This window comes from Sinohyriopsis cumingii, chromosome 7 (genome assembly GCF_028554795.1).
Source record: "Sinohyriopsis cumingii isolate HCF-2022 chromosome 7, ASM2855479v2, whole genome shotgun sequence".
Classification (NCBI taxonomy): Eukaryota; Metazoa; Mollusca; class Bivalvia; order Unionida; family Unionidae; genus Sinohyriopsis; species Sinohyriopsis cumingii.
The window spans coordinates 129884846-129897876 of record NC_142967.1 but is presented as its reverse complement, the minus strand read 5'-3'; the positions used below and the strand labels follow the sequence as shown (position 1 = coordinate 129897876).

Below are 13031 nucleotides of genomic sequence, written 5' to 3'. Positions count from 1 at the left end.
TTGTTTTTTTTTTCTTCTTCAAAATGTTCTAAAAGGAGGGGGGATGTTCTATGCTGTTTATAGAGGTTCTTAGTAGATATCATGTATGAAGAGAGATTTTCAAGGTTATTATGGGATTACTAGTCGAGATGTTTAGGGTGTGTTTCCTACGTTATGTTATTTATAAGTTTTTAGATATTACCTCTTTAAGTTATTTATTAATTGATGTTTTTAGAGATTGAATGTTATTTATACTTTATTTAGCAAGAGACCGGAGTCCTAGCCGATTACACGGTTCGTTAAGGACATCTAGGACAGGAATCCTAGCTGATTACTCGGTTCGTTAAGGACATCCAGGACATCCGATTTTGCGGTTTCCTTAGTTTTTTTTATAGGTGCTTCGTAAGTGAATTATTTGTTAATACTTTTATAAAATTGAATGATATGTTATGGTTTTTTATGTGGTGGCTTCTAAATTTATTTAGCTAAGTTACTGGGTCTTTTGGTTTTGTGGAGATAGTAATTATATTTTGTTCCTAAGTCCTGCTGAATCTATGAATTCATTTATATTTTTATATGCTGATTGTTTATTTTTATTAGAGTCCATAAGTAACTCTGGGTATGTGTGTGGTGATCCGATCTCTTTTTGGTTTTTGATAAATATTTTCCGAGCGGGTTGATATTTTGGGCATATATTGAATACGTGGTGTAGATCTTTGGTGGTGTGGCAGTTAAAACAGTTAATGGTTGTTGGTTTGGGTCCTATAAACCTTCCAAAACTGTTTGCTAGTTTAGTTTTTCCAGTTATTATCCTGTTTATGGTTTTCTGTTCTAAATAGGTACCCTTAGGTAGCTGTATATCTACGATTTTTTGGGTTTCATGGTGCTTTTTACCTTTTGTGGAGGAGTTCCAAAAATCTTGCCATGTTTGGTCTATATATGTTTGTGCGAAGCTTATTGCTTCTGTAGAGCTATAGTTAAGCTTGATAGAGTTTTGATCTCCTAGTTTGGTTTTTGCAACTTTGTCTGCTGTTTCGTTGACAGAGATTCCAATGTGCGACGGTATCCACATGAGCTCGACTAATTGATGTGCTGTGGTGATATCGTCAATTAATTGGCATGCTCTGTAGAGGAATTGTTCCCTAGAGTGTGTATTGCGATTTTGGATCGATTTGATAATGCTTAGGGAATCGCTTACAATGACTGCTTCAGGTATTTGGTTGTCTTTGATCCATTTTAGTGATTCAAGTATAGCCCAGAATTCAGTGGTGTAAATGGAGCAATAGTCAGGTAATCTGGATCCCGTTTGTATATTGAATTCAGGGATGACTATTGCTGCTGCTGTTCTTGGTGGGTTGTTTGTTTTTGATCCATCGGTATATATTTTAACATAGTCCAGGTATTTTTGGTTGATTTCGTTTACCAGTACAGGTTTTAGTACGTTTTCTTGTCCTTCTTTATTGCCTAATTTGGTAGCTTCAATGTTAATCTTTGGTGGTTTTTGTAACCATGGTGGTTTGTTCTGGTCTGTATTGTTTGTTACCTGTTTTTTTAGTAGAGGTATCTTTTCTCTTAGTTCAAGGATTACTTTGCCACTTGGTGTGATAGGTATGATTTTGGGTTTGAAGACAACTTTACACTTATTTATAGCTATTTTGGTGGGATGGTTGTCTGGGTGGGTATCTAATCGAATGGAGTATCGGAGGAGCAGTTCTTGCCTACGTAATTTTAAGGGTAGTTCTCCTGTTAGTGTTTGTAATTCTTCTAATGATGTTGAGGGGAGTGATCCTGTGCATAATAGCAAGGCTTTTCTCTGGATAGTGTCAAGTTTTTGTAGTACAGGCTGCTTAGCCGAGTTATATGCTTGGCAACCGTAATCCAGTTTTGATCTAATTAGGCTTTTATATATCGTGAGGAGGGTTTCCTGGTTGGATCCCCAGTCAGTCCCTGTGATGTTCCTGAATAAATTGAGATCCTTGTTACAATTCTGGGTGAGTTGTTCAATGTGCTGTTTCCATGTGAGGTGGTTGTCAAAGAACATTCCTAGGAATTTTACTACTCTTACGTATTTGATTAATTGATTTTGTATATAGAAGTTTGGACAGACTAGGTTGTTATTTCGTTTGGGGGTGAATATGATTGCCACAGTTTTTTCATGAGATATTTTGAAACCCCATTTGTCCGCCCATCTCCCTATGTTGTCTAGGCTCTGCTGGATTTCTTTAACTACTGTGTTATTGGCAGGATTTCCATTCCTCCATATGCCACTATCATCTGCAAATTGTGACAAGTTTATTTGTGTGGAGGCTACATTGAGGTCAAGGTCGTTTACCATTAGGTTAAATAGTAACGTACTTATTACACTGCCTTGCGGTGTTCCATTTTCAAGTGAAAATTCTTCCGAATGGGTGTTGCCTATTCTTGTGGTAATTTTCCGGCCTGTGAGGAAATCGCCAATCCAGTTCAACAAGCGTCAGTTATTCCAAATTGGTTTAATTTGGCCATTAGTCCATTGGTCCATACTAGGTCGAACGCTTTTTCTAGGTCTAAAAAAAACGCTATGAGGTTGCGATCGGTTTTCCTATGTGCGTTAAAAGCGAGTTTGATGTCTGTTTCCAATCTGAGAAGTTGGTCAGTGGTGCACCGTTTGTTCCGAAAGCCACATTGATTTATGGAGAGTAGGTTATTGGTTTCTAGGTGGTGTTTTAACCTATTTGCGAGTATTGTCTCCATTATTTTGCAAATATTGTTTGTAAGGGAGATGGGTCGGTACGAATTTATGTTGTTGGGATCTTTACCTAGCTTGGAGATTGGTATTACTATGGCCTGTTTCCATTCGGTGGGTAGCTGGCCTTTATCCCATATCCTATTAAAGAGTTTGATTATGGCTATTGTTATATTGATAGGTGGTTTTTTGTAGATAATGTAACCTAACTGATCCGTGCCAGGGGATGTTTCGTTTTTGGATCGTAGGGCTATCTTCCATTCATGTACTGTGATGTCGCTATTTAGGTGAGATTCTTTTGTTCCTTGGTCTTGAAACATTTGAGGTTGGGTTCCCTCCATTAGTTTTTTGTGTTCTTGAAAGTTTTTGGTGTGATTATTGTTGCTACTCATGTTCGAAAAATGCTTCGCTAGGAGGTCTGCCTTATCTTTATTTGTTATGGCATTTTTAATTTTTGGGGCTGAGGTAGTTGCTTTCCCTTTTATGGCTTTTATCTTGTCCCATATTTGTTCTGAGTTTGATTTTAGACTCAGTTTAGAGCAAAAGGTTTGCCATAGATTAATTTTAGCAGTTTTTATAGTTTGTTTTAGTGCTTTTTCTTAATCTTTATATTGATAGATGTAGATAGAATTTTTGGTGCGTTTATATTTATTTAAGGCCCTTTTTTGTCTTTATGTGCTATAGTTCACTGTTTAGTCCACCATGGTACAGGGTTTTTATGTTGGATATTAGTTGTCTTTGGTATGCATCGGTTAGCTGCTTCTATAATTGTGTCTGTTATGTTATCATAATACATGTCAAGACCTGGGCTTTCTAAGTTATCTGGATTTACTCTAGCTAGTAATAATTGGAATTGGTCCCAGTCTGCCTGTTGGTACCTCCATTTAGGTGGGGTTTCGTTAGGAATGTGTTGAGTTTTTGTTTGAATATTGATTGTGATGGGAAAATGGTCACTTCCTAACGTATCTTCCTGATCTACCCACCAATTTGTGATTTGAGCCAATTTTGGGGTAGTGATGGTTAGGTCTATGGCTGAGAGAGTGCCATCCTCAGGGTTTAATCTAGTGTTCGACCCGTCATTTAAGATGACCAGATTGTTCTCAATTATCCATTTTTCAACCATTTTTCCTCTTTGATCTTTCTTTTTACCTCCCCATAATTCACTGTGTGCGTTGAAGTCGCCACAGGTCATTAGATTGTTATTGTTGTTATTAGTGATTGCCTTTAGTGAGATAGGTTCGTAGGGCAGAAGGTACCCCCTGGGTCGTATGCATTTATTATTTGAATGTTTGTGGTTCCTATATTTATCATTACTGACATTATTTCGATGCTATTATTGATGCTTAGGTTAGGGGGTACTTCTATTACTTCATAGTAGATTAGTGTATCTATTAAAAAAATTGTTAGTCCACCCCCTTTCTGCCTTATGGGTCTGTTTTTAAAGATTCCCTGGGTATAGCCTTGTAGTTTGGGCAGGCGTTTGTGTTCTTGTGTTATGAGGATTTCCTGTAGGCAGATTACGTCTGGTTTTATGGCCGTATTATTCAGTTTGTTCTGCAGTTCTGATAGGTTTTTAAAGATTCCTCTGCAGTTCCATTGCCAGATGGTGATTTTATTATTTTTTATACTATTCATTTTTGACGTTGTCTTTATCTGTTAGTCTTGTGGTCCAATCAGCTAGTATGGTGAAAATGGTTTTGAGGGTTCTGATTATGCTACTGAGATCTTGCATTATGGTTCGTCTTGTTAGGTTCATTACTTCCTGTATTAATTCTGTGCTGGGGTGTGTGTTAGATTTGGGGATGTTTGGGGTGACAGTTTTGTTTGTATCTGGAGTGTTATCAGGGTGGTCATGGTTTGTTACAATGTGGGTTGTAGTTTTTGGTTCTTTTGTTTCCTGATTCGAGGGTATGTTTTGTGGTGCAATGTTTTCCCTTCTGATTCTGCGTGGAGAGTTTTGGTGCTCATTGATTGTGTTTCAGAGGTAGATTTTGGTGTGTTGGGGCTGTTTTTACAAATAATGTTTTTGGCAGAATGGTAGGTGAGGTGTTTTTCGTTCATTAAGTCCACTATTTGTTTCTCTTTTATTGCAAATCTGCATTCTGCCGATCTAGGATAATGGTTTTCTTTACAGTTAGCACATTGTTGTTTAATTGTGTGGCATTCTCCTTTGTGTTGACCTCTGCAGTGCTTACGTCTTGGTTTGAATCTACATCTGAGGGCATAGTGTCCCCAGTGCAGGCATTTGGTGCAAAATTATGGCCTATTTATGTAGTTTTCCAGCTTATCGTACATTCCTGACTGTCCTAGTTTTATTATTGAGGGTATTGGCTCGGTAGCCTCTATAACTGCTTTGTTTGTTCCTTGTCCCTTGTGATTTTTAAGACGATATACTTTGGTGGTCTGTGTTCCATTTGCTGTGAGTTTATGAAGTAGGAGTTCATTGCTTATGTCATTGTTGTATCCGTTTAGTGCTATTACTTTTTAAAAGATAGTGGTTTTAGTGGGTTCAGCCAGATTAGTTGTGGTTTCACTGTGTTTGGAGTTCGAAGTGACTCGTGGTTTCCTGTGAGTGCTATGGTGTCTCTCTACTTTGATCTTTATTGGGCCTATAGTTTCAATTTGGATGAATTTTTCCACCTGTTGAATTGTGCTGCATTGGACAATGAGGTAGTTTCGCCTTGGTCTTATCAGTTTGAATTGTCCAGTGTGAATTTTGGCCAGTGTTGTCATAATACTATTGGTACTTAGACTAGTAATTCTGTTGCACCTGTGCTTATGTATATGGTGTGTTCGATGGAATGATAAATGTACATTTTGTTTTGGGGGTTATGTTGTTGTTTTATTTCCTGTTTTGAGTTAACCTTACCTGTGGGTTTTTTGGGTTGTTTGGGGGGTTTTAGCGGGCCCTTGTCATTACCTAGGTATGTGTTTTGGTTTGTTTGGGGTCTTTGGGTTGCCATATTAGTGATGCTGCTGGGTCGTTTTGTAGTGTCTAATTCATTGGATTTGTTCCCATACGTTGGTGGTTCCCTTGCTGTTATTATCCCAGATGGTCCAGGAGTTTGGCTTGAGTGTCTAGTTTCTTTCCTAATGTTTTGATATATTGTTGTTTGCTTGATTTCCTGTTGTTGGTTTGTTTGCATGCTTCTAGAATTGGTTATTTCATTTTTGGTGAATTTTGGGGTGCTGGTTATGGTTATGTGGTCTAACTGTGGGGAGTTTAAGGTATATAGGTTACTGTCAAATTCATTTGTTAGGTTTGGAATAGTGGTGTCTATATCTTCATTTGTGTTTGGTTTTTCCGCTTCCTTGAAGAGGATTGGCGATAGTATTGGCATTGTATTTATATTGTTCCCTGCAGTGTAGTTTTGTATTTCTAGTAGTTTCTGTTGGTGGGGTGGGGGTGTGTTAATTATATCTGCTGGTTTGTGGTTTGTTTGGTCTGTGTTTGAGACCAGAATTTGGGGTCCCAGTGCGATGTTGGTTGAATTCGAGTTTGCTGTGGTTGGTACTACTTGCGTTAATCTTGCTTGTTTTACATGCTTTATTGGTGCTGTTTGGAGTTGTGATACATCCAATATTTTTACTGATTTATTGATAGGGTTGTTTGGTGGTTTGTGTGTTTGCGTATTTGGATTGAATAGAGCCATTTGAATGATGACTTATCTTTTGTTTTTGTCCTAACCCAGTCTGCTCCTCCGCTAGAAGTCTCCTTTGTTTTCTGTTACGTGTTCCTATCGTTCCTTTGTTTGATAGTTGCTTTGTTCTGTTCAATTCCTTTGTTCACGGCTTGGCGGTTTGCTATCGTTTCCTCTTCTTGGTATTATTTCTTTGCTCTTGTTTTCCTGTTCCTTTATTCTATTTTAATTGGTGATGGTGGTGGCCGCACTCAGTAGAACTTTTAAAATTATACACCAAGCCGGTTTTACACAGTAAACAAATCAAGCAAACTGAGAGATAGTTTTCAAACTTGACGTTATGGGAATGACCCATCATTGCTTGAAATGGAGCTGACTTACGGTGAATATTGACCTCTGACACGTCAGATACGGTACAAGGATATAGTGATTCCCTAGATTCGTCGGCGGTTTCCGCTTCCATACTGAAACTGTCTTCTTCATACTCATCGGTTTGTAAAATGTTAGTTAAATCATGTAAACTTGCACTGCATTTCTGCGAATCAGGAGTTAATAAATTATCAACCTCGCTGTTCTCATATTCTTCATATCTATGGTCCATATCATCCTTATTATGTGTCAAAGGTTTTTTGACTTACATTTCAAATTGACTACAGGGACAAAGTGGTTTACTGCATACCAAGATCCTTGCTTTGGGAGTTGCCCTTGAGCATACCAGAGAATACTGATTGTTGAATGTCCTGCTGGTACGTCTGCAGACGGTTCGAAAGTCGTGTTCAGAGAAGTGTGTGCCAAGTCGTTCACGCCATTGACTGAAGGGTACAAAATCCGCACCGGACCCTGGATAATATAACATAGTGCCAAAATTGTCCATGCAGACGAGAAACCGCCAATTGTAGCACAGTCAATACAGGTAGCTTCAAAAGATGGTGATAAACATTGTATGCGCTTCCTTTGGGGATGATTCATGTACGATGTTGAAGCTCGTACCATGCGGAGACAGGTATGATACCGTAACTGTACTGATTTTTTTTCGTCTCCATACAGGAGAAGGGACACTGCATTGAATAGGCAGTCGCCGTTACCAGTTGTGATTACTGGGTCACCACTGACTTCATCAAAATATTTAATCATCACTTCCTTCGCAATGGCATCCACTCTGACGGGAGGGAAAACAACATCCTTGTCACATACTGGTTTAAACTCGATTTTAAAAAGGGTCTCACGTTGGACTGCTGTTGTTAACTTCGCCATGACCTTCATATCGACTGCCTGTAATCAAGAGATTTATTTGTCAGAGAGCGTGCACAAGTGATACAATTACATTACCTTTTTTTTTGGGGTGGGGGCACCAGACAAATGCCCACCCCCACCCCCTCCAATTTTTATATACTAAGGATTTATATCCGGATAAGGGTCCACATTTTTATTTATTTTGTGAATGTTTCCCCTTATACGGCATATGTCATTCTCCTTTATTTTAATAAAAAGTACTACAAAATTCTCGAAATATTTTTGTTTTTTTGTTGTTGTTTTTTTTTTGGATATATTAGTTATGGTTTAGTAGACATCTACTCTATTTGTGTGTATTGTTTTTGTTTTGTATGTCCATTTTCCTCCGTGTGGGTTTTTCTGCTACTCTTCCGCAGGTCTGGCCACTTCGCGTAGCGCCATGTGATTTAGCCCTGCGTCGTCTATGCTGCTTACTTCACCCACACGGTGGTTCCCTGTGTTCCCTTCGTCTGTATTAATTTTGTTTGAAAATAATAAGTAGAAAAAAAGAATAAAGGAGGGGGAAAAAATGAAATATATGTTTTATATACATATATATTCATACCTGTACATACATACACACATATATACCTATATATATATACGTACATATATATACATATATATATACATACATACATATACACATACAATAATATGCAGTATACATATTAAATTAATTGAAATTTAGAATTAAATTTTGAGTAAGTTATTTAAATCAAATTTAAGTTTATTTCAAGTTTTAAGTTTTAGATTTTTCAAGTTTATTTTGGATGTTTGAAAATTGTTATATACGATCATTTGTTTATTCTTATAACTTGGCCACATTGCATCATTGTATCTATAATAAAATTTACGATTTTTAAAATTACTTTATTATCACAGTCAGTGTCTAGATATAAAATATTGTTTTTGTTATATTTATGTTTTTTATAAATATCCATAATTAAACTAATCCTACTCATTTTTGTTATTTCACATTGGGCTATCGTATTTAGTTTTGAAAAAATTTATTTTTTGCATAATGGGCATTTAGGTAATTGTATGATCATACGACGTTTTCTTGCTTCTTCGCCTGTACATTACTTATAGCCGTTGAAGATACATAGATTTGATCAATCCGTGGTGTTGAACGGTCGAGTGTGACTTAATCCGATTACAATTACGTAACAGATTTGAATGTGATGACAATTGACTTAATTAATTGCTGCTACAAATCTTGTTTATTTGTCAAAGGAATTTACTATATGCATATCATCGCACGCGTCTTTAACATCGACTATTTTTCTACTGTTTGACATTTGGCTGGCATAACATTACTAGACTTTATTAACCAATAATATATTACAATTAATAATAATAAGATTCCAAATTGAGGTTGACAATAACTTAATACAACGGTGAGTGGAAATAGACATTGACACGTGGACCATATCAAACTCTAATAATTGAATCATTTTAAAGCAGTTTTCACACAAAAAGTGCAATACACTATATACACATGAATGCATTCTTGTCCCATCAGATGTGAAGGCTGTAACTTACATCATGTTATGAAATTCACCTGGTGCGATATGGTGCGATAGATTTGCAATGCTGATAGTGGCTCTGCTTCTTTATATCTACTTGCAATGTCAACGACAGTCAACGCGTATTTGTATGTTAATTGACGTCTCCCAATTTTTATAATATCGTGTGGTAAAACTAAAATATCCGCCTGATGAACTTCATTAGGAATGCTGACATCAGAACGTGCATGCTGAATTCGTTTAGGTGGTGGCAAATAAATTTGCCATATTGCCTGTCGTGCTAACCATTTTTCAGCATTGAAACGTGTGACATTTGCTGCATCAGCAAGTTTACTCATTGCTACTCTACCGCTCCAATATTCCCTTGGGCTATAATAACTTGATTCCATTATTTTAATAATTGGTTAATTAATTACCAGCCCCTAATGCTAGTTTATCTTTCATCGCGGATCTTACCAACCAGTTGGCGAGTGATTCTCTGATATTTTTTATTATTTTTTTATGGAATTTAAGGAATGAATCAACTTCACATCTCCAATATGTCTATCTTGTAGGTTTTCACTTTTATAAGCATCATCATGAACGTGACATGCTCGATCAATATCATTTCTAGGATACTCTCTAGGTCATGGCTGATCTTGGTTATCAAGTCGGGTACCAGAACCACAATAATTATACACAGGAAGATTTTTTTTTCTCCTGGGTATTTAGCCCATGGTGTTCCTGAAAATTTTGACATTAATGTAGCAATATCACCACCCTCTTTACGTTGAATTCTGGGTAAAAACGAAATGTTTTATCTGTTACATATTGCACATTTTCCACCATATGCTATTTTTCTTCTTTTTTGTTGTTGTTGTAACTGTGACTAAATCAGTGGCTGAAGTTTTAAATCTACATCGTAAACAATATAGGTTCATGTATATTTATAATATGGATGTAACTGATTTCTCAGCGACACGAAAGCAAGAGCCAGTAAAACATATTTCAGCATTACCAAATTCTTTCAGAATGATTATAATAGGTCCATCTGGGTCTGGTAAAACGCAATTACTGCTTAATCTTATAATGAGATGGTTAAAGTGAGACAAGTTGGCTTTAGCTGCACCATCAGTAGATGATCATAGATGTTATGATGTACTTAAAGATTTTAATGAAAATACAAAATTGTTAAATGAAGATGGTGACGACATTATTAATTTTATAACCGATATTGATGAAGCGCCGAGTGTTGGTGAATTAGATGGATTTATTAATAATCTCGTAATATACGATGATGTGATGTTGGACAAACAATCAAATCCAGCTCTGATATTTTCTCGAGGTAGGCATAAAAGTACAGATATTATTTATGTCACACAGAGATATACACAAACACCAAAAGTGATCAGAGATAACTGTAACATTTTAGTTGTATTTAACGGAGTTGATACACGTACTCCGAGAAATATTCTTCAAACATGGTGCAGTGGAGGTATGGACACAATTAGATTTAGAAACTTCTTTTCAAAGCACAAAATACCCCACACGGATTTATAACAATAAATTTCCACGATCCTAGAACAAGATATCGTGTAAGTAGTGAATGGGGACGATATAGCCTCAAAGGGGAAAATACATTACAAAACACCCTGGGACGATATGGCGTCAATGGAATTTAACATTGGAATACAGGCCTGGCACTCTGGGGACAAGGGGAATTTAACATGGGAAATTTTAACATGGATGGGACTGTATAGCGTCAAGGGTAAATGAACATGGATGGGACTGTATAGCGTCATGGGTAAATGAACATGGATGCGACTGCATAGCGTCAAGGAAAAATGAACATCTGAGATGGAGATAACACAGACAATAGACAAACACTGATACTACACATTAAAAAACAAAATTTGGGGAGGCAAGAAAGTCAATTCTTTTCGAGGCTTATGAGTGACCCTTACATTCACTTCACTTATTATATACTATCCACACACGGAAAGGTGCCATAACTAACCCCATTATGCTATCCACACGCCGAGAAGTAAATCCAAACTCAAAATATACTATCCACACACGGGGAGAAGCCATAACAAACCCCATAATATACTATTCACACACGCAGAGATGCCAAATCAAACCCAAAATCTACTATTCACACACGGGAAGCAGCAAAAACATAACCACAATCTGCCATTCACACAGAAGGGAAGGTTAAATAACCACACACTCTACTATCCACACACGGGAAGCAGCAGCAAAAAGAAACAAAAGAAAAACACAAGCTGAAACAAAGAACTGAATGGTATACTAATTGTGTCACCAAATCAAAGACTGTTAACATAGTATTATTTTCATTTTCAAACATTAATATATTATAAATTGCTTTGCAGGTAAACCTGCTGACCTGTACGACAAGACGAATGTTGACTGGGTACCGACCTTGAAGCTTGGTCATGTCAAAGTCTTGCCATCTCCATCAGCTGCCACTGACAGATACAATAGAGTATTGGGTCGCGTCAAGAAACGTAAGAGACATGATGCTGCTGAAACCCTTGTGTCACTCCAAGATATACTGGTTGATGACCAAACATGTTTGACAGAAGAATCTGTGGATTTCAACACAAGGGAGATCCAAACTGATTTAATGGGTCATAATATGGAGGCAATGCAACAAGAGTTGAGAAGACTGACTATGGAAAACATGGAGCTGAAGTCGGAAATAGCTAGCCGTAAGATGACCGCAGAGAGTTTGGAGGGCGATGATGATAAAGTCAACTATCTGACTGGTTTGCCCACGCACCACATCTTAATGCAAGTCTTTTCGCTCATTTCATCATACTTGATAGAGACTCATTTATCATCTTTAACAAAGTTTCAACAACTGATGCTAACATTAATGAAACTACGACTCAATGTGCAAAATGAATTTCTTGGGATAATATTCCAGTGCGCACAGCCAACAGTGTCGAGAACAATTTTGAATACACTCCATGTGTTGACTCGTTTACAGCCTCTTATCAGATGGACTGAGAGAGAGGAGATCAAGAAGACTATGCCCATGGAATTCAGATGTTACCTGAATGGTAAAGTCGTAGTAATAATCGACTGTTTTGAAGTCTTTATTGAAACTCCTTCAAATGCAGAAGCTAAAGCTACGACTTGGTCTTCGTACAAACATCATAATACAGTTAAATTTTTAATTGGTATAACTCCACAAGGTACCATCTCTTTCCTTTCCCAAGCATGGTGCGGCAGAGTGAGCGACAAGTTTGTCACAGAAAACAGCGGTTTTCTAAATAAACTGCTACCTGGAGATGTTGTTATGGCAGATCGAGGTTTTGATGTAAAAGACAGCATAGGAGTTATGATGGCCTCTGTCAAGATGCCAGCTTTTACTAAAGGAAAAAAGCAAATGCCAGCTTTAGAGCTCGAGGAGTCAAGAAAATTAGCTCACCTTCGCATTCATGTGGAACGAGTAATAGGACTCATGCGACAGAAGTATACCCTTTTGTCTGGAACTGTGCCTATTGATCATTTGCGAACCACTGATGACAAAGGGTTGACAACTATTGATAAAGCTGCCCTAGTGTGTGCTGCATTAACAAACTTGTCACCAAATATAGTAGCATTTGACTAAAAGTGATCATGCTATTGTCTAGGAATGTGGGATGTTGTTGTATATGTAATTAGGAAGGGATGTTTATTAATCTATAATACATGAGAAAGATCTATTGATATTTACTGTTTTCCTTGAAATAGTGCAGTGAGAGAGAGAGAAAGTGAATGCATTATAAATATATCAATTACTCATATTAACACTAATCATAATACAGTACTGACAGAGATGAAAACACAAGACTTGTTTGCATTATGGCTCTTGAATACATAAAAAACATTGTCAAA

At 37.1% G+C, this 13031-nt stretch overlaps 1 protein-coding gene across 1 annotated transcript; it reads left to right on the top strand.

Moving 5' to 3' along the window:
* Positions 1–10925: 10925 nt before the first annotated feature.
* Positions 10926–12765, top strand: LOC149796121 (uncharacterized). The gene is made up of 2 exons (XM_089963925.1): positions 10926–10929; positions 11519–12765. The coding sequence occupies exons 1-2, from the start codon at positions 10926–10928 to the stop codon at positions 12763–12765; spliced, it is 1251 nt and encodes a 416-aa protein (XP_089820051.1).
* The last annotated feature ends 266 nt before the right edge of the window (positions 12766–13031 follow it).